The sequence below is a fragment of the Sylvia atricapilla genome, chromosome 3 (genome assembly GCF_009819655.1).
Source record: "Sylvia atricapilla isolate bSylAtr1 chromosome 3, bSylAtr1.pri, whole genome shotgun sequence".
NCBI classification, from domain to species: Eukaryota; Metazoa; Chordata; class Aves; order Passeriformes; family Sylviidae; genus Sylvia; species Sylvia atricapilla.
The window spans coordinates 3,520,575-3,541,381 of NC_089142.1; the positions used below are offsets into that span (position 1 = coordinate 3,520,575).

General features: G+C 42.3%; 1 protein-coding gene across 1 annotated transcript in view; it reads left to right on the top strand.

Moving 5' to 3' along the window:
- PKHD1 (PKHD1 ciliary IPT domain containing fibrocystin/polyductin) overlaps nt 1-20,807 on the top strand; it is a 171,822-nt gene that overhangs the window by 45,572 nt on the left and 105,443 nt on the right. The window contains exons 35-36 of the mRNA XM_066316758.1: nt 5,590-5,773; nt 11,408-11,558. Coding sequence (XP_066172855.1) covers nt 5,590-5,773; nt 11,408-11,558 — 335 coding nt within the window. The remainder of the gene's footprint in view (nt 1-5,589; nt 5,774-11,407; nt 11,559-20,807) is intronic.

A 20,807-nucleotide genomic window follows, 5' to 3' on the forward strand; every position in this document is an offset into this window, starting at 1 on the left:
ATATATATATATATATATATATATATATATATATATATATATATTTCTTAAAAAAAGTAAAAATCCTTTTGCAGGCTGCTCAAATCCGTGTTTGTCAGGCTCTTTGTGCTCCCCGAGACAGGTGTGTTCAGCTTGTGCACACCTCCATCTGGCATGGGTGAATCTGCATACAGAGCAAGATGATTTCCAGATACTCTTCCACCTAAAGCTTAATATTTAAGGACTTTTTATTTTAACATTTAAGGTTTTAACCCTGCCCCTCTAAACATTTAGGGTGGTTTAAGTTCAGTAACTCCAGCCTCACCTCACGGTTTACATTTGCTGTTTGCCTGGGGAATTTTGCTGCTTGGCGCTGGCACATCCAGTGCTCAGACCTTTCTTGCATTGCCTTGTCCACATGGGAGAGGTGGCAAAGAGATGCCAGGGATTCAGGACTGTGAAGGAATGGGAAAGGGAGGTCTGTGGTGCCCCAGGGGCCTCCAGTGTTGTGTCCAAGTTGGATATCTGTCTGATCTTTCCCAGCTCCTCTGGCTGGCTGATGTGAAGAGTTTAAGCTGCATTTCTTCTGTTACTGAGGGCTGTGAAGCAGAACCCCCTCTCCTCTGGCACTGAGGGATGTCAGGTGGCAGTGCTGGGTCATGTTGTGTCTGGCTTGCTTAAGATTAGAGATGTCCACTTGGGAATCCCCAATTGGTCCGTGTAGCTCTCTCATGTGATCCAATCCATAGGGCACGGCTCTGCAGGTAGGAAATGTGACTTCTTTCCCTTTGAGCAGGAAGTTTTCTAAGGGATGAGGAGTTGCCAGGCTCAGCAGGATCCATCCATAAGCCTTCCCCATGGGGCTTTCCTTAGTAACGGGTGTTGAGCAGGTTTTGGTTTGATCACTGGCAAGAGCTGGGCATGTTACTGAGATGTGCTCAACCCAGAGCACAAGGAATGGGAATGAAGGACTAGACTCTTTTATGAAAACCGTTGTCTTTTGCAAGATGCAGAAAAATCAATTCAGAACAGAGGTAAAATTTGATTTTCAGCCTTAAAGGTTAAAAAAAAAATTAACAAAACAAAATAAAATTAACAAAACCTCACTGCCTTCAAGGAAAAACAAAACCAAAAGAAAAATGCCCAAACTAACCATGAGTCTTAAAAGGTAAAGATATAACTGGCTTGATCACCATGCCTGGAAGGGTTCAAAAGCCATGTAGATGTGGCACTTGGGGACATGATTTAGTGGTGGGTTTGGCAGTGCTGGGGGAATTATTTGGCTCAATCTTAGAGGTGTTTTCCAACCAAAATTATTCTGTGATCCTAAAAGCTCTCCTCTTCTCTGGTTCTTGCTTTGTTGCTTGTGGCACTGCACGAGTGGAAATGCAGTTGTAGATTCTGTTCAGCTCAGGTCAAATTTCCAGAACAAATGGTTAATGTTTGTGGGATGGAGTTGTGCTCTTGTGAAAGATGAGAAAACTGGCAGGAAGCTTGAGACAAATGAGAAAATAACTGATTATTCCTCTAAGGTGATATTAGGGTAAATACCATATATAATTTTGCCAGGAAGCCAGTCCCTAAGATTTTATGTTTTACATTGAAGTGAAGGTAAGGAGGACACCTTTAAAAGGAGGTGAACTGATAAAGAAGGTGCATCAGGGTAAAAGCTTAGCCTGGTTTTCCTGGTTGCATCAGCATGCTTGGAATAACAGGTCTGACTTTAGTGTTTTGATGGAACAGTTCTTGGGATCTTTGTTGGAGGATGCTGAACCTGCCATTAACTAGACTCCACTGGTAAAAGTTGATGTTTGGGGAGGAGGATTTAGATTAGAGGCTAGAAATGGGACTGGTTTAAAAGGGTGAGATATATGGTTCCATGGAACTCTTTGAATGGGGCAAGAGGAGAGAAAGGAATGAGTTTTGATTCTAACAAGGAGCTGCACTGAGCCAGGACAATGGGGACAAGAGACAGAGAAATTCGGGGATTTGTGTGAGCAGATGCAGAAGATATGAAGAGGGTCTATTGTGGTGTTGTGGTAATTGAGACGTCAGTAGAAGCCAAGGCCTCTGATGTTCTTTGTGGAGATTAAACCAAAGGGTCCAAATGGTTCCATCTATCTTTCAAATCCAGAAATGAAGTTAAGAGGGGGAAATAAAGCATATTAATTATGTGACAGGAGTGTCCTGACAGTGAGATCTTCCAGGCAGTGGAGTAGATGTTTGAAAGCCACCTCTTGAGACTATCTGAAACCTATCTGCCTGAAATGAGTGTCTCACAGGGGGAAATTCTTCACAGGCTCGATAGTTGGACTCCCTGACCTTAACAGGTCTCTTTCTGCTCTCCCTTTTATTAACCTATTTTTTCAAATTCTTTGTTTCCCTTGCTAAGCACATGTTGCTGCTCCACAGTCCATTTTGTGAGGGGTGGATAACCAGGGATGTGAGTTTTGGCAGTGGGACTCCTTGGGCAGTTCTTCAATCAATCCCCAGCTGCCCTTGGAGCATCCTGTAGGTTTGAGCCTCATCACATGTCCAGCAGTTGTCATTAAACAGTGACCCAGAACAAAGCCCTTGTGCTGAGCATCCTGGGATCCTGGATTAATCCAGAGTATCCCTCAAAGCCAGGGCTGGGGGTAGTCAGTCCCTAAGCCATTACCACCACACAGAGATTTGGCTGCCGTAGTGTCTGATCTCAGAAGAGAAGCTATAACGAGCTCAGTGAATTCATCCCAGCCATGGGAATGCAGGTTTGATCTTTATAGGGAGTATAAAGCCTAAAGCAGCTTCATCCTGGGGTTTGAACACTAACCAATTAAGTAGGGAGAAGAAATGTGTCCCAGAACAGGCAGAATATCCTTTTAGGATGTGCCAAAAGTGTGTTGAACTCTTGAGTTGATATTTTTTGCCTCACTTGTGGTAGGAGATAATGGCAACAACGGTACCAAGGGCTCTTTGTGTTTCATGGTTGGAGGAATGGGAAGGGAAAGGCCAAGAATCCTAAATGAATAAAGGTATTAAAACCTCTGAGAGGAGGGAAATAGGAAAACGTTGGAGAGCCCCAAGGAAGGAATGGGAAAAGAACATCACCTCTAAAAGTGATTTCTCCACCTGATGGACAGGAGATGTGAGGTATGGAGGTGAGATTTTTCCCTCCTTCCACCTGAGAGAGAGAAAGCAATTTTAAGATTTTTTCTGGGGTGTACAGATTAAGTAGTGTTTGCTTGGATTTTGATTCCCCTGATCTCTTTTCAATCCTTTGCAGTCATATTCTAAAACTTAGATTTTATAAATTAATACCTTTGTTTGCCTGGTTTCAGTTAAAAACTATTTCAACTCTTGGTAGGATATAAGGCCTCCTGTTCCTACAGACATGAAAACTTTGGGATGAGGAGCACAGCACAGAAATGCCCAATTTCCACATTTTGGGGTTGTTTAAAAAGTGCCAGACTGTTCTTGTGCTGAACTCTCAGGGCTGTGTGGGAAACACCTTCTGGTGACCTACATGAGACAGGCAGCTTCTCTGACAGCAGCAAAATCTCCAGGAGAACAGTCCTAACATTCTGTGAGTAATTTCCAACATCGATTCCAAAATAGAATTCAAGTGGTTTTCCACACAGGAAAACTCTGCCATGTTCTATTCAAGACCACGAAAGAAAACCAAAGACCTCCTGTAATGAATTTCTTCTGCTGCAGGTTGTTGCAAATGCAAGATCTTTGCAGCATTTAGTCCTTTTGGATGCTATTTATTTGTCAAAACACAGATATTTAGTGCTGCTTAAGATGCCCTTGGAATGTCAGGAAAGACATAAGATTTTGTTGTAGGCATAGAATACCTAAAGTATCTCCAGACAAAATTTTTGGACAATAAAAGCAAAATCTATAATTCTTTCAAGCTTTTCTGCCTATTACTTGTCTTATATGTAAGTCTTCAAGGCAGGGATTGTGATTGGCTCTCTTTGGATGCCAAGCAAGAAAATTGCCCTTGGATTTTGGCAAGGAAAGGGATTAAGCATATTATAAAATTTGTGAGCATTTTGGTAACTTTATTTTCTCATTCTTAATCCAGAGAAGAAAAATGGAGAAGAATTGTAAACTCTCTCTCTAAAGTTCAGAGCAGATGAACTGATAGGTTTTAATATTTCAAAAATACCTGAAACATTAAAGAGTTATAAACTCTTCAGAAATAACCCATCTGAAATAGTAAGTTTTAGCAAAATGTGCTAAATATTTCAATATAGGAAATAGAACACTTTCATATTTTTACAGTTTCAACACCCATTTTTTAGGATTGCTTAGGAGACAAGACATTTGTTGAAAATGACACTTTCTCAGCAGATAAAGTACCTTTTGAACAAATTAGAACTTACAAAAGCAAATGAGAAAAAGCCCTTTCTTGATAAATTCTTATTGAAAGGTTTTCTGATGCTTAAGGAATACTCTTGGATGCTTCAGTGCAGTCTGTAGTGCTGTCCACAGACCTTTTCAGGAGTTCATTACAACTGTTTGGTTAGTTCAGGATTGATGAATATTCTCCAAAAGTCAGGGCTTTGAGAGAAACAGATTTAATGTCTGTCATGGTTTAATGCTTAAAGGCCTCCTTTCTAAAATTGTTAAACCCAAATATTTCAACTGAATCTGAACTTCTGTGACAGTTCATAATACTTTTTTTAGCATTTTTTTTGTCTGGAATTTAGAATAAAAAAATATAATTTCTGCTCACAGAATCACACTGAATCACTTAGGCTGGGAAAAATCCTCCAAGATCATCAAGTCCAACCTGTGATTGATCTCCACCTTGTCATCCAGCCCAGAGCACTGAGTGCCATGTCCAGGCCTTCCCTGAAAAGCTCCAGGGCTGGTGACTCCACCACCTCCCAGGGCATTGCATTCTAGTTCAGTTCCTGTGTTGAACAACCCTTTCCATGAAAAAAACCCCAAAAATCTTCCAGATGTTCACACCACTTGTTCTTTAAATAAACCTCAAAACAGCTGCTCCCGTTAAAATTTTTACCTCATCCATGGAGGCAAACTTGGACCACGTCTCAAGTCATACTCAGCTGTAAAGCAAGGTGGGAAAGCCCAGTTCCCACCAGTTCCCCAGGGGCTGTTCCCCAAGCTGTGCCAAAGTTTCCTCAAAAATTGTTTCTGGATTTCATACTTATGATATATGTTATGTTGTGATGTCTACTTGGTAAAAGTGTTGTGCCATATTCTTGAACTGTAAACCATGTTCTGTTTCTCCCAGAAGAAATGCCCATGCCTGTGTTTAATCCCTTATGTCATCTCCTTCTGGACAGAGCAAAAAAGACCATCCTGATGCTCAGGGCACAAAGGAGGTTGCATTTTGCTCACACAAAGCAAATGGGGAAGAAGGAGCTGCATGGAGACCTAATTATTCTCAAAAAGGCTGCACTTAAAGAGAGGCTGGGTGCACATCAGGAGCCAAAAGACCGTGGAATGGTTTGGGTTGGAAAGGACCTTAGAGTTCATTTAGTTCCACAGGCAGGGTCACTTCCTGCAGTGACACCTCTCAGTAGTTAAAATATGCTCAGTGTCAGTGGTGTTTAGGCTGCTTTGGGTTATTTTTTTTCCTCTCCTGTCTTGCAGCCTCTTTGGCCATTCTCTGTGGTCTGACACATTCTTCTGCCAGTTGCCAAGAGGACAGAGCCACCTTCATTGAGTGTGACATCCGAGTCACAGTGGGCACCTCCCAGCAGAGAGGATCTGTGTCCTACTTCTACGTCTGTGGGGACACCCCACCCCAGGGGCACTTTGCTGGACTCTTTGCCAGGTTAGTGCCATGTCTCTCCATTAGCCCAGTGGGTCCATCCACTGATAACATCCCTCCCATGGTTTTCCACCTTTTGCAGAGCTGTTCCAAAGGATGGACTGAAGGAACCAATCCTTGATTCTCACATTGATGCCAATGGAGCAGTTGAGCCTTGAGACCACTAGAGAGCTCCTCTGGCTTGTGGAACTCATTCCCTGTGCCTATCAAAGCATCTCCAGTCCCCCCTCCTTCCCTCCTGCCTTTTTAAAGTGTTTGAGACACATCAAAAAACCCATCTCGTAAACAGCCTGCTTTGTTCATTCTTAGGTTTTAATATTTATCTTCTGATCCAAAGCAACATCTGGTGGATGCCAATGGGAAAAAAGATTAGGCATTATGAAAAGCAGAAGTCCTCTTTTTTCTGTTCCCCCCCCCTTTTTTTTTTTTTTTTTTTCCTCTGCCTTTCTCCAAATATCTTTCATGAGTAAAAAGTCATGGAGTAAATTCAGCAGGGTGTGCAAGGGTGCTTATGCTTTGGAAATCCAAGGCCAAGCTGTCCAGGAGTATAACTTGGAACTGTTGTCTTTGATGGAGCAGTGAGGATTTATTCCTGCAAAGCATTTGCCTCTAGGCGTGAGTCTGAATTAAGGAAAAAACAGGTGAATGATTGAAGGATTTAGTTTGGAAAGGACCTCAAAGGTTATCTTGTTCCAACCTCATGGGCAGGGACACCTCCCACTATCCCAGGTTGCTCCAAGCCTCATCCAGCCTGGCCTTGGACACTTCCAGGGATCCAGGGGCAGCCACAGCTTCTCTGAGCAACCTGTGCCAGGGCCTCCCCATCCTCAAAGGGAATAATTTTTACCTAATCTCTAATCTAAATCTCCCCTCCTGCAATTTGGAGCCACTGTCCCTTGTCCTATCGCTCCATGCCCTTGTGAAAAGTTCCTCTCCAGACTTGTTATATCTCCCCTTTAGATACTGGAACAAGCTGAGCAAAACTTTCCAGAAGTTATTTAATAAAAAAAAAATTAGAATAACATTGCAATGCATTTCCTGCTGTATGTGGTGAACCCACTTCTGGCTGCTGCATCTTTCCACAGTCCAGTGGAGTTGCAGAGATTTGATCCTCATCCTGACCAGATCCTTACATCATACCAGGGGTTGATTCACCAGAGGGAGCTCTGGATACCTTGAATTGAGAGGAAAAAAAAAAAAAAAAACAACCAACTGGCATTTATAGTACAAAGACAGCAAGACACTAATTGAACATTTTTTTAAACTAGTTTAAAATATAAAAAGTAGAAGTTTCCTACTAAAATGAATTAAAAAAAAAAAAAAAAAAGTTTGCACAGTTGTGTCACCTCTCAGTGGGTGTGTCACTTCTTCCTCACCAGTTTTTAATTTGATTTAGATTTCACCAGGCCCTGGACTTTTAAAGAAAATTCTTCCCAGTTTTGAGAAAATCAGTGTTAGGCAGAAAGAAACTATTTTCCTGCTGAGGAGACAGAGGGCAGAATTCTGCCCTTATCTGTACAACTGGCTGAGTGTCCAAAGGCACACTGTGCATTGGTAACGTCCTGTAACATCCCAGAAGATGGGGAGCACAGATCTTTTGGAGAAGACAAAAGCAAGGAGACTTAGAAGGAGAAAAAAAGAAATAAAATTAAACTAATTTAATCAGCTCTACTGCTCCCAGAAGGACTTATTTCAAATCAAGAAACTCCAGGAGCCTTGCCTTGTCTGGTTGAACTGAACTTTGCTTTTCTTCACTTCAGTGTGACCCCAATCCAGTGAACCAATAAACCTGAGAGGGACAGGACAACCCCATATGTGATTCTTTCCTGCTGCTTTTTCCCTGAGTATCAAAACTGTGCTCAGGTCTTCACTGATTAAAAAAAAAAAAGAAAAAGCATATTCAATGAAATTATTATTATTATTATTATTATTATTATTATTGTTATTGTTATTGTTATTATTATTATTATTGATTACATTTTTTTCTTGCTCTTTTTCTTGGTTTGGGCTGCCACTGTGGAGAAAGTCACAAAATCCTTTTACTGACTATTTGCTTATTGTTTTCACTGTGTTTTTTAGTCCAGTTTAACTGTGAATGCCCCAAAGACAGGATTTATTATTCCTCCTGGGAATCTTATCAGGGAGAGCTTTCTGAAGCAAATCCATCAACTTTTTTTACTTGCTATTTTTCCATTTTTCCAACTGCTTCAACATCTTTCTTATTGTTTTAACTTTTCACCCTATTGTGCTCATGCTTATCTTTTGGTTGAAAATTAACACTTGGGCTGATATTTTTTCTAGTGAGTTTATTTCTAGATTAAAGGGAAATTGTTTCTTGCTAAAGGGAAGTAGGGGCAAAGATTGTTTGTTTTCAAAAAAGTTTCCTGATTTGAGGAATCTGAGAAGAAATAGAAAGAAAAAATTGAGAATTTTGAATCATACAAATTAACTTATTTTAGAACTTCTGAGAATAGTTTTTCACATTTCAGAAAAATATTTAATTTTAAAATATTCACGGAATTTGCAGGAAAGTCTTTGAAAATGTAAATGTTTCCACCAGAAAAGAACTAGTCTAAGGATTCCTGAAATAATACATATTGATTGCTTTAATTAAGAATAGTAAATAATAACAACAACAACAATTATAATAGTAGTGATAATAATAATAAATGAATTTTAGTTCTATGCAAATGTTCAAGAGTTAGGACATTTATCCCACAATGGGGACAAAACAACTGAAGTAATTCCTGACTTTAGTGCACATTGCATCTCTCCTGTTTTTCTTACTAATTTTATAGAATGACAGAATAGTTTGGGTTTGAAAGGACCTTAAATCTCATCTCATTCCACCCCCTGCCACAGCCAGGGACACCTTCCACTATCCCAGGCTGCTCCAAGCCCCATCCAGCCTGGCCTGGGACACTTGCAGGGATGGGGCAGCCACCTGAACAATGGTTTTCAGTAGTTTAAATAAATATTTTCTTTATGTAGTCTGTACTACAGCCCATCCTTTATCACCTCATAATGGGAAAAGCGCACTTCTTAAAAGAATTGTAAGTTTTGCCATTAACAACACTCATATCAAGGTACATTTCTGAATTCCATTTAATAATTCACTCCTTTTCTTGCATCTCCTTTAAACATTGTAATTTGTTAATAGTGCTTCGGGATGTGCTTGCATGAGGACAGAAAGGAGCTGGCTCTTCTTACAAGCAAAGCTTATTTACTTTTTGCAAAATAAACCCCTGTGAAAACCAGTCAAAAGTCCTTGTATTGACTTGAATGTTTGGGAAATTGTGTCCATGTCTTGCATCCAGCTGACCACCTCCCCATTCTGCCTTTCAAAATGTTGGTTATTTAAAAGAGGCAGTCTTTTTCTTGGAGCTTTAAAAAGTACTCTGCTGTCTTGAGAGATAGCCCAGTCCACTGAATTGTTGTACAGGACAAGATTAATTCTCGAAGTATAGCTATCAAAAGCAAGCACAGTTCCCCAAGGCTGGCTTTTGATTATTGATACAGCAGAGGGAAAAGTTCAAAGTTCATTTAAATATAAAAATAAAAATTTGCTGTTAAAAGGGTTCAGCAACTTGCAAAGATGCACTTGTGGGTTTGTTTGTTTTGTGGTGGCTTTTTCTTTTCTTTTTTTTTTTTTTTTTTTTTTTTTTTTTTGGGGGGGGGATGGAGTTTTTGGATTTTTTTGAGCATTTTTGTAGTTTCTAATGTAGCCGATTCCTTTACCACCTTAACCCTGAAAAAGGACAACAAAACAAACAGCCCCTAAATGCAGATCAGATCAGAGCAGGGCTTTGTTTGCAGACTGAGCTGCTGCATCCAGCAGGGAACTTTTAAATCTTCATCAAACCACTCTGATCATCACCCTCCCAACAAAGGTCTTGGCTTTCCAATTGGGTCAATTTTGGGAGAGCTTTGGGCAAGGGAGATGCTTCACCCCCTCTACTCCACTCTCATGAGACCTCACCTGGAACAGTGCCCAGGTTTGGGGCCCCCAGGAAGGACACGGAGATGTTGGAGAGAGTCCAGAGGAGGCACCAGGATGATCAGAGGGATGGAGCAGCTCTGCTGTGAGGAAAGGCTGAGAAAATTTGGATTGTTCAGCCTGGAGGAGAGGAGGCTGCAGGGAGAACACCTTTCAGTGCCTAAAGGGACTCCATGAAATTTGGAGAGGGACTTTGGACAAGGGTTTGGAGTGACAGGGGGATGGCTTCAAAGTGACAGAAAGTAGATTTTTGTGAGTTATTAGGAAGGAATTCTTTCCTGTAAGAGTGGGGAGACCCTGGCACAGGGGAATAAAGAAGAAGAAGCTGTGGTTGCCCCATGATCCCTGGAAGTGTCCAAGGCCAGATTGGAGTAACCTGGGATAGTGGGAGGTGCCCCTGCCCATGGCACAGGATGAGAATGGATGAGCTTCAAGGTCCTTCCAGTCCAAACCATTTTGGGATTCTAATCCCAGAGACACTTCACCAAAATCGTGCTATATGGGATTTTCAGGAACCTGAAGGCCTCTTAAAATCCTGGTCCTGCCTATCTGATCCTCTGTTTTGTTGAGTAAATCATGCTGGGAACTCTGTCCTTTCTTAGCTATTCAGAATAGCTGTGTGATTTCTGGGCTGTGTCAGTGTTACTCTTTTTTCCTCTCCTTTTTTCTCACCTACCTACACCTTTCCAGCGTGAATCTGATGGTGGGGTGGGGAGGAGAGGAAGAAATAGCAATGGCCAAGAGTCACAGGATCAATTAGGTTGGAAAAAAACCTCTGGGATCATCAAGTCCAACCATTAACCCTGCACCACAATTTGCTGACCACTAAACTATATGTTGTATCCTGTAGCTCCCTGCAATGAAACTCTACAAAAATCAGCAACTGTCAGGAGCAAAACCAAGGGGAAAAAATGCTTCTCTCCCACCACGTTTTCTATTACTTCTTCCCCCTATGCAAGGGGAGGCTTTAGAGCAAATGTCTGCTGGTGTAACTGGCACATATATCGAATCTGCTTAGTCTGGGCTGTTAAGTAAGTTTAATTAATTTACTAAGTTAATGTTCCAATGTTAGCAACAAAGCATCATTGCAATCAGCTGGGTAGCAGGAATTGGAACCCCTAAATGAGCTCATTTTTTCACAGTTGGAATTAGGGACCAGTTAGCCAGTTGTGTGGTTTTTCCAATTTCTCCCCTTGCCCTAGGGGAGTTGCAAGTTATTCATTCCCCATTGCTATGTGTGAGTAAGGTGGGGAGGGGACAGACACAAACAAGCCCTACTCCTTGTAGGAGTCCATCTTTGCTCCCAACGCTGCTGATTCCCTCCCTGTTGTCTGCACTGATCTGCCTGCCTTGGTCCTAGAATGGCATTCGTTCCTGTCTGTGATGGTTTGGGGAAGGAGAAAAGCATCACTGAGAGATATTTACTGCATGTATTTTCATCCTGAGTGTGTGCAGATAAAGGGGGGAAAAACAAATAAACAATAAAAGAATGGAAACAAAATTACCGAAATTTGCAAAGTTTGACAAATGGTGGCCAGGAGTTGCCACAAGCTAATGGCTTGCAATGATTAATAAGAGTAAAAATAATTGCATTTCATTAAGATTGATGACACCCCATTTAACCTCCCTTCTCGTTTCAGCCCTAAAGTGGAAAGAGATGAAGTTCTCATCTATAATAGCTCCTGTAACATTACCATGGAAACTGAGGCAGAGATGGAGTGTGAGGGAGCTAATCAGCCAATTACTGCCAAGATTACTGAGATATGGAAAAACTGGGGCCAGAACACTCAGGTATAATCAAATCTTTTTTACAGACTGATTCAAACAGCTTAAAATTAAATTTGTAATATTGTGTACATTTAAAGGGGGGCAAGAAAAAAAAACAATTTAGGCTGAGCAGCAGCAATATATAATATTAAATGCTTTCCAACTTTGAATAGCAGTTCTAATGCAGCACAGCTGAATTAATGGTTAACTATGGCTAATCATGTATTTTATGATACATAAATGAGTTTTACCTTATTTTCTGAGCAATGTATATATTTGTTAACACTCTCTCCTTTTTTTTTTTTTTAATACAAATTCAATTCTGTTCTAAAAATGTTATTTTCTGTTGAGCAGAAATCTTAGCCATGAGGTACAGTTTCAGCTCTCTGGCAGAGACTTAGCATTCAGTGCAGCCCTCGTTATATTTGATTTTTGCTGCTTTTTAGTAGCTGAAGGATAATGGGACAGTCTTTCCAGGGCTGTCTGTGGGTATAGCAGGAGAAGAAGACATGCACCAAGAGTTTATGACAAAAAAGCTGTAATCCTGAACCAGCAAAAATGTTAAGACTTGATACATAAAAATGTCATTGCTAACCTGAAATGTCCTGTTAGAGTCTCCACAGTTTTGCAGAGGTGGTGTTTAGCCAGCTGTAAGAAGAAATCAAGAGGGTTTGGATATTTGTTGAACACCAATTATCCCTTTTTCACTGTCCTTTCCTAAAGGAGCAGCTCCTGGGATGTGGTGGAGACCTCCCGAATACAGGGATGTGTAAGTGGGGATAGTTACACACCTGACTTAAGATAAAAACCAAATGCTATTTTTAATCTATTAAATAAAATTTTCACATAATCTTTTAGCATAGCTTAGGAAAATGAAGTTCATTGCTCAGCATCAATTTTAAAGCTACCACAATATTTCTTAACTCTATCTGCGAAGAGGTTTCCTGTGTTTAAGGACTTTATATTTACTTTGCCACCCCAAAAAAGTATCTGCAGTGTCTTGGCAGAGTAATTTTGGTGCATTTCTAGTGCTGAATTCTATATTTAGTTTTATATATTGTATCTAGTCTATATTTAAGAATCTTTGAATACTTGCAAATCTACATTACATGAATATTACTATTGTGGTGGAGTATCCTAAATTACAACTCCTTGCTTCTGTTAAGCCTGTCCTTGGTCTGTGAAGGAATGTCAGATGCAGAATGTTACCTATTAAGGTTCATTTGCTAGTTAGTTAACATCAGCCTTGTTAATTATGGTACCTAAAAACATGCCCAGCTAAAGAGAAAAACAACCTCCCAAAATTGCTGGTTGGTGACTGCAGGAGTGAAGGGAAGTACCCAGGCAAGAATGAGATCAAATAGTAACTCCTTACATTCCTGTTTTCCTTCCCAAATGGGATAAGGGCATCCCTGGAGTCCCAGAGCCTGGGCTGCAGCTTGGAGGGATATTCCCTGTGGTCTGGGCAGCTCAGCTGTGTCACAGCTCCTGCAGCCCCAGTGATGACAGGATGTCTTTTGACTCAGGTGAGAGGAAGAAGAGGAAGAAGCTGCGAGGTTTGTCCCTGTTGTGATTTTTCTGCTCAGAGTAGGGAAAACCAAGGAAGTCCTAAGTGTCCTGAATGAACAAATTCACTCAGAGCAGGATGGAAACAGCAGCACTTTAGATCTGGGATTTGCTGCCGCTTAATGAACCCAGTGGGCATACGGAATCATTTTATCCCTCTTCCCAAAACTGGCTTGGGTGAGCAGAGGTGGATGGGTGGGGAGTTCAGATAAATGGCTTCAATTTTGGTCCCTTCCTGGTTGACAGCATCCTGTTAAGATTTACGACCTGGTGCAGCGCATGCATGCTTCACTGTGAAGGTTTAAATCATGTCATGTGAACTGGCCTTACCTTTCCAGTGGAAAAAATGGTCCCCAGGTTCAGCACTAAGCAGTGAAATGCATTAATAGCACCACGTGCCTTAGGATAATGGTGCTATTAGCAGGCAGCACAACTCTGTGTACTAGTAATGGGGCTGCATCTCTTTATAATAACATCTGGCACTTCTCTTGCATGCTCATGCAAGGATCTCAAAGCACTCCATAAAAAAAGGGCCATGATCCTGTTCTCAGCACAGCTGCATTTCTCAGTGGTTTGTTTTCTGCTTCCTCTGCTGCCAGCTGCAGGATGCCCAGGCAGGCCAAGGACTCAGCCGAGCTGGGTGCTGTGGGAGGGTTGACTCAGAGGTGATTTGATGATGATGGTGGAGCAGGATTAGCTCCAGGATGGCACTGGAAGTGAAAATGTAGAAAGGCTGACAGAGGCTTGTGGCATGGAATGAACGGGCACTGGCAAGAAGAGATGACAGCCTTGGTTTATAGCAGAAAAAAAAAAAAAAAAAAAAAGTAAAATGTTGGTACTGGGAGCTTGAACCTGAGATGTACAAATGGTGGCATCACTAAACCTGACAGAGTTCAGGCAGCATTTGGACAATATTCTTAGGCACAAATTGGGGTTCTTAGGGTTGTTCTTTGCAGAGCCAGGAGTTGGCCTCAATGATCCTTGTGAGTTTCTTACGATTTAGGATATCCTATGATATGCCCATTATTCCATGACACAGTTTTTAGGGTATTTTTTCATCATTTGTATTATTTAAACAGCTGCATTTTCTGTTAGATGTTGTAAAATCCATCACTCAGTTTTCTTCCTTTCAAATCTGGTCTCCCAGCTGTTGCTTGCATGAATCATAGAATCCTTACAGTTGAAAAAGATCTGCAAGAACATCAGGTCCATGGTTACAGTGTGAGCTTGGCTAAGATCTGAATCTAGAGGACTCCCAGAATTTTATGGAGTTCCAAGATGCTACCTGGAAATCTGTGATTTTCATGGCAGACTTCATGAAATTTCAGTTCAAGTTGGATTTTTCTTGGGGTCTTGTCTGTGTCCCACCCCCACCTACCCCCCAGAGAATAATTTTTATGATTTTTTTTAGAAACTGATTTAAGCTCTTGCCTCACTTAGTGTTTGAAGTATTTTGCCCTGTATGACTTAATTAGGTCACAAGAAGTAAGCAGCAGGCCTCTGCCCCACTGTTGCATTCAGCATCATTAGTGTTTGTAACTTGCTCTGTTATTATCTAAGAAGAGTTGCACAATTATTTTTATTTCAGTATATAATGCAATTTAGCCTACTGAAAAAAGAGGAAGGGGAAAAAAAAACCCAAACCGCCCAGCACTGATTGTATATCCCACAGGACTTAATTAGTTCACAGCTTCAAGAATGCGCTGGATAATGGGAAGACATGAATTAAATAATAAAAGGGAAAAGAGAAGTTCTAATGCTCACTCAGTACCTGTCCACTTCCACCTTGGCTGCATAATGAGACGTCAGCTTCTGGTGACACTTGATGAGATGTGCAGAACACCCTGAAAACACAAGGAGAGGATGCTCCTGGGAGGGTTTGACCAGGCTGGGATTGCTCTGAACCCATTATGCTTAGTGAGCCTTCCCATTGTTATTCCGGATCGCTGGACCAGACCTAATCATGATGCAAACATGCTGCTGGAGCTGTGCTTCCCTGTTCCCCCTCCTCTGCTGGCTCACATGGGTGATGGAATATTTGGCAGAGGGCCCATGCCATGGATTAAGTCAGCCATAGGGAAGCTGAACTGGTATCCCAGTGAATTCCCTGCAACCTGACCCTCGAGGGGTCCCTGTTGAGGGAGAGCAGGTTAATAAAAAATAACTTACGAGATAAAAATGCCACCCTGGATTATAGCTTTGCCTGAGTGTGCTGCCCTGCCTTGAGTTTGTTTTTAACAGGGCTTTAAGGGAAAGTCTTGAGATTTAAGGGGTGGCTTCGAGTATTGAGGATCTGTGAATTCTTAGTTTGGTGACTGGTACAGGGATAACTGCTTTGTTCACTTCTCATGAAAGAAAAAAATATAAGCATGCCACAAAGGCTTTGTCTGAGATATGTGCAGTCACCTCAAAAATCCTTTCTGTTCAACTTCAACTTAATATAGTCAGGACTAACTCTTCAAATCCCTTGGATTCCTCTGCAGATCTTAGAATCATTGCTTTTCTTCTTTTTTAGCCTTTTTTCCCCCTACTTACCATCTCTCTTGATGCAAAAGTGTGTTTGGAGGTGAGGGAAGCAATGAAATGGTTTAAACTGGGGGAGATATTTGGTGATTTATAAAGGTGGCAAAACCTGGGCAGCTTTCAGGGGCCATGGAAGGGTCTCAGGAAACCCAGGGCACTCTGGGCATAAAGGGCTGTTTGTTGCTTTATTACTCACAGCAGGAGTGATGCAAGGTCACAGGTTGGTTAGGATTGAAGGGACCTTATAGATCATCTCATTCCAACCCCCTGCATTCGCAGGGACAACTCCTGGACCTGTTCTCCATCTGTGAGGGTTACAAGTGATGGGAAGTGACTCTTCTCTTTTACTCTCATTTTAGAGCTGTCCTCACGCTGTCTGCATGTTTGATGGCTGCATTTTTTATGGTGAAAAGCTCGTTTTTGGCAGTCCATGAGGAAAACCACTATGGCAGGGTGGGGATCATAGAGTCACAGAGTGGTTCAGTTTGGAAAGGATCTTAAAAAGATCATCTGGTCCCAATCCTCCTGCTATGGGCAGGGACACCTTCCACTAAACCAAGATGCTCCAACCCCATCCAACCTGGCTTTGAACATTGCCAGAACAGAGCAGATTCCAGTTTGATAGGGAGCTTGTTTGGAGGGGGTTAATAAGGCAGCTACCCTCTTCTCCACTTGAGGAAGAATGATACAATATCATACCATGGGTGTATCCATTGGATATTGGATACCTGTGTACTCATTTAGAGAATGCAAAACACCAGAGCTCTTAGTCTGGCCATGGGGATCACAATTTACTGAGGTTTGGGAATAGTTTTTTGGATTTCTTCACAAGTATCCTGATAGAATCTGACTTTATGTTGTCTTGGGTTGTGAGTAGAGCTCCTGGGTCCTTTGGCAGTACAACCAGAGAAAAACAGCCATGTCACACAGGATGGGATATCAGGAGTAGGACTAGATGAAACTCTTCTAAAATATTTTGTGTACATTTTCATAAATATTCACTTTTAACAGGCCAGCAAGCCCATCCTTGCATCTCCAAACTGCCTGTTTTCTTAACCTGTTACCTTAGTCATAGAATCATTTTCAGAAGGAGCTGGGGAGTGCAATAAAACCTCCAGACCCTCACAGAAAAGAAGCAGAACAGTCCATAAAAAAAAACCAAAAAAACCCACAAAAAACACAAACAACAACAACAACAAAAACCCCAACAAAAACCAAAAAAACAACAACAACAAAACCTGATAAAAACTAACCCACAGAACCAATCTTGGGGTGCGGAGGCTGCTGGAGCAGAGAGGTACCATCTGCAAGGTTGTTAGGATGTAGAGAACCAAGATGGGCTCCCCAGTAACCACAGGCAATGTGAAGAGATAAATGGTTGACCCGAGCCCGTGTCAGGCAAGGATTGATGCCACTATCAGCCCCAGTGCCTTTGCAATGATTTTTTAAAAAATCTCTGATAGAGTGTGTTATCTAGTTACTGGCACGAGGGCAATGGCCTGGAGGCAGAGGGGAGGAGGGGGGGGAGGAAGGAGAGGAGGAGAGAGAGAGAGAGAAAAAGGAAAAAAAAAGGTCATTCCAGGAGGACAATCTCTGTTGGACTAAATGAGAAAATAAGGGCCTTGCTCTGGAAGGGGTGGGTAAATAAATAAATAATAGCCAAAAGGGGCTGCTAGGTGTGTGAGGAAAGGATAAGCAAAATTGCTTCTCTTTTTTCTCTGTTTTTCTTTTGTTTTTAATTCATTCTTCTTATTTTTTTCATTTTTTTGCCCTTTTTTTGCCTTTTAATGAGTTCAGCCTTGGGTGCAATGGGAAATTTAGACGTGCTTGTGGTGTGATTTTATTTTCCTTTAACTTTTTACTTCCCAATTTGAGGTTTAACTGTTACCTCTTCTGCTGTCAGGTGAAAAATGAAGTCCTGAACTGTAACTTTCTCTTTCCCCCCCACCTCCATTGTGAAAAGCCTTTTCTTTTTATTTTCAGTCCCACCATCTTTCTAATGTCTCTGGGGAGATGATTTCCTGAATTGTAAGTGGCTTTCCACTTCTCCCCACCACTCATAGAGCTGCACTGAGAGGTGGGTTGGGAGCTATCCCCAGGATATCCTAGGATGGAATGCCATAATCCCCAGGATGCGATGCCAGTCCCTGTAATCCAAAGCACCTCAAAGATTTTCCATGTGCATTTAAACAAACCTGTGTGAAACCAGAACTGAACATGGCATAGTTTAGTGAGAACCATTTTCCCTCTTCCTCCTCCATTCATGCCTGCTCCCAGCCATTAAGAGAAACAGATCTAGAGTGAAAAGTGCCATTTTAGAAATGCTGCTCCAGGGAACAGAAAGCAAATCTTTCCCTTCCTGTACAAAAGGAAGGCTCCAATATAGGTCAGGAGGGTGTGGGGAAGCTCCCAGAGTGACTGTGGGCTCGTGTGCTCTCCACTTGCTCCCAGGGGATTGCACAGGGTGCTGCTGCCACTTTTCTCCTCAATTATGACAGAAACTCTAATTGACTCCTTCAGCAATTCAGCATTTTGGAGGCAGAAGGATTTTCTGTGTTTGAAACCACAGCTTTGGTTCTCCATCTGTGGGATGAGGACTCACAGAACGGTTTGGGTTGGAAAGATCCTTAAAGAAGTAGGTCCTTCCACTAAATAGGGTGTCCAAAAGCCCTGCTCAACCTGCCTTTGTCTCCTTGGGGGAAGGGAGTGGGGATGTTGGATGCCTGGGACTGTGCTGGGGTGTCCAGCCTCGGGCTCTGGGTGAAATTGGAGGATGCTTTGTACCTTCTCCAGCTTCCTGTCTTGAATTTGATGGGGAAAGGGCTGACTTGGAAAACTTGGAGACACCTAGCCCGGGCTCAGTCTGCATTGGAGCATGGCTTAACATATCTGATGGTCTTGTCCTTTGTGTGGTGTGAAGTGGGATAAAGATGTGGCCTTGTGTCACTCACAGATGACTATGTCACCCTCTGACTTGTGTCCTCTCCCCAGTCCCAAGCAGAGCAGTGCTGTGAGTGGATGCTCCACTTGGTGTTTCCTGTGTACCAGAGGCATTGGCTGACCTACAACCCCTTCCCAAATTTTTCTGGGGTCTGGCTCCAGCAGCACCCAGAAAGGACTGAGCATGTGGTTACCCTCTACTGAAATCTGGGAGATTTCAGAGGCATAGTTTTGGCCAGAGCGGGATCATTTAAAGGATTCTTGATGTGATTTGGCCATGGATGTAGCTCTAAAGTTCTGAGTCTGCTGCCCTGGCCCATCCTCTTGCCGTGAGGGTAAGATCAGGTATCCCACCCCATCCACAAGGAGTGAGAAGAAGCCTTGGATAAAGTGTGTGGGAGGGGAGCACAGTTATGTTTTATTTCTTTGAAAAAAAAAAAAATTGATCCTGAGGATAACAAAAACCTGAAAATTTAGTCTTGTAGCAAACCTCTCGTAGGGATTGAGAGACAATCATCTTGTATCATGATTTCTTCTGTGCACAAAGTTTAGAATGAGGCATAGAGAAAGGACAAATAGTATTTGTTGTTTAGGATTTTTTTTTTTTATAAGTTTGATTTTTTTGCTGGTTTTGTTACTGTTGGTGCTATCACACTGTTTAGCATAGACTGAAATTCTGAACTAGGTGTACAGCTAGAAGAAAAACGAATTTAAAGCTGGGAGATTTCAGTTCAGAGAAAAAAAAATAAAATAAATTACTGTAGCAGGAGGGAAAACCAGAGCTCTCTGCCACTCTGAATCTATTGGAGGCTTCCTCCTGTCTCTAAGCAAAGGGTTAATTTGATGTGGTTGCCAGTAAAAGCAAGCTGTTTTCGTGATGAGCCTGTAATAGCCGGGTGATAGACCGGCTTAACAACTGCTGGCTAAACGCTGGGTACCATCCCCTGACTGGCAGCTCCCTAAGTGGAAGCCCCTCGTGTCCAATCTGTCCCCGTGAATTGCTGCAGAGCAAAGGACTTCATTAAAGGATCGTAAGCGGACCTCGTAAAAAATCAGCAAATAATTACACCGGGGAGGAGAGGAGGGGACTGAGCGCTCTGTGGTCCCCGTGAAGAAAAGCAGACGTGCCCGGGCAGGGAAGCGTCAGGTGAAGTGAGTGCTACAAACACTTACCCCTGAACGCTGGCTCTTCTCAATAAAGCTCAGTTTAGCCCCGTCTATGACTTTAACCAAATATTCCCGGTCAGCTCCCTGGGTGGTGGAGGGCTGGGAGCTGTTAGCTCCTATTCAGTTCAGTTTCAAATGTCAGAGCTCGTTAGTGCTGATTGTAGCCAAAGACAGTTTGTGAGGAGCTGGGTAAATTTGAACTTCCTCCAATAAAATTGAGGAAAGAGATCGCTGTTTTGCTTATTGATTTATTTTCCTGCTTTCACACATCTTCTCTGGGTCTGGTATTCTGATCGAGGGTCAGGTTCAGCTTCACCCACCTAGGGGTTACACTGCTCCCTCTTTCAAACACACTCTCCTGCTCTTTCCTTCTCTAATTCACCTTTATTTGCCGTTTTTCCTCCTGCCTTCACCTGTGTTTGGTGAGCAGAAGATGCATGAATTTTTGCTTTCAGCATCGAGGGGAGCTTTTCCCTGAGCTCACCAGTGAACCAGGGAGGGCAGGCACAGGAAGGCAGCACAGACCATTCTGTGGTAGATTTAGGTAGAGATATTCAGAAGAAATGAGGGTGAGGAGACTCTGGCACAGATTCCTAGAGAAGCTTTGGCTACCCCAGCCCTGGAAGTGTTCAAACCCAGACTGAATGTGGCTTGGAGCAACTGGTCTAGTGGAAAGTGTCACCTCCTCTGGCAGAGAGTTAGATGTAAATTGTCTTTAAGGTCCTTTCTTGCCCAAACCAGTCTGTGATTGCATGATTCTCTGAAATGAATTGGTTCAGAAGAAGTTGGGCAGTCAGTGTTGCTCTGCAGTGACTTTTTGGGAGTCCTGTTGGGGTGAATCAGGGGATGGAGCCACTGACCTAAAAATGTGGCTTCAAACCTGAGATGGCCCAGACACTGTTGCAGAAATTGAGTTTTTCCCATGCTGAAAGGACTGCAGATGCTGGTCACTGGCACAGCCCCAAGCCAATGTTCCTTTTCAGGTGTGGAGGAGGGAGTTTCTGGATTGTCAGGTACATGAGGGATTTGAATACAGGTGTCATGAGTAATAATTCTGGGTCAGGTGGTGATAGCTGG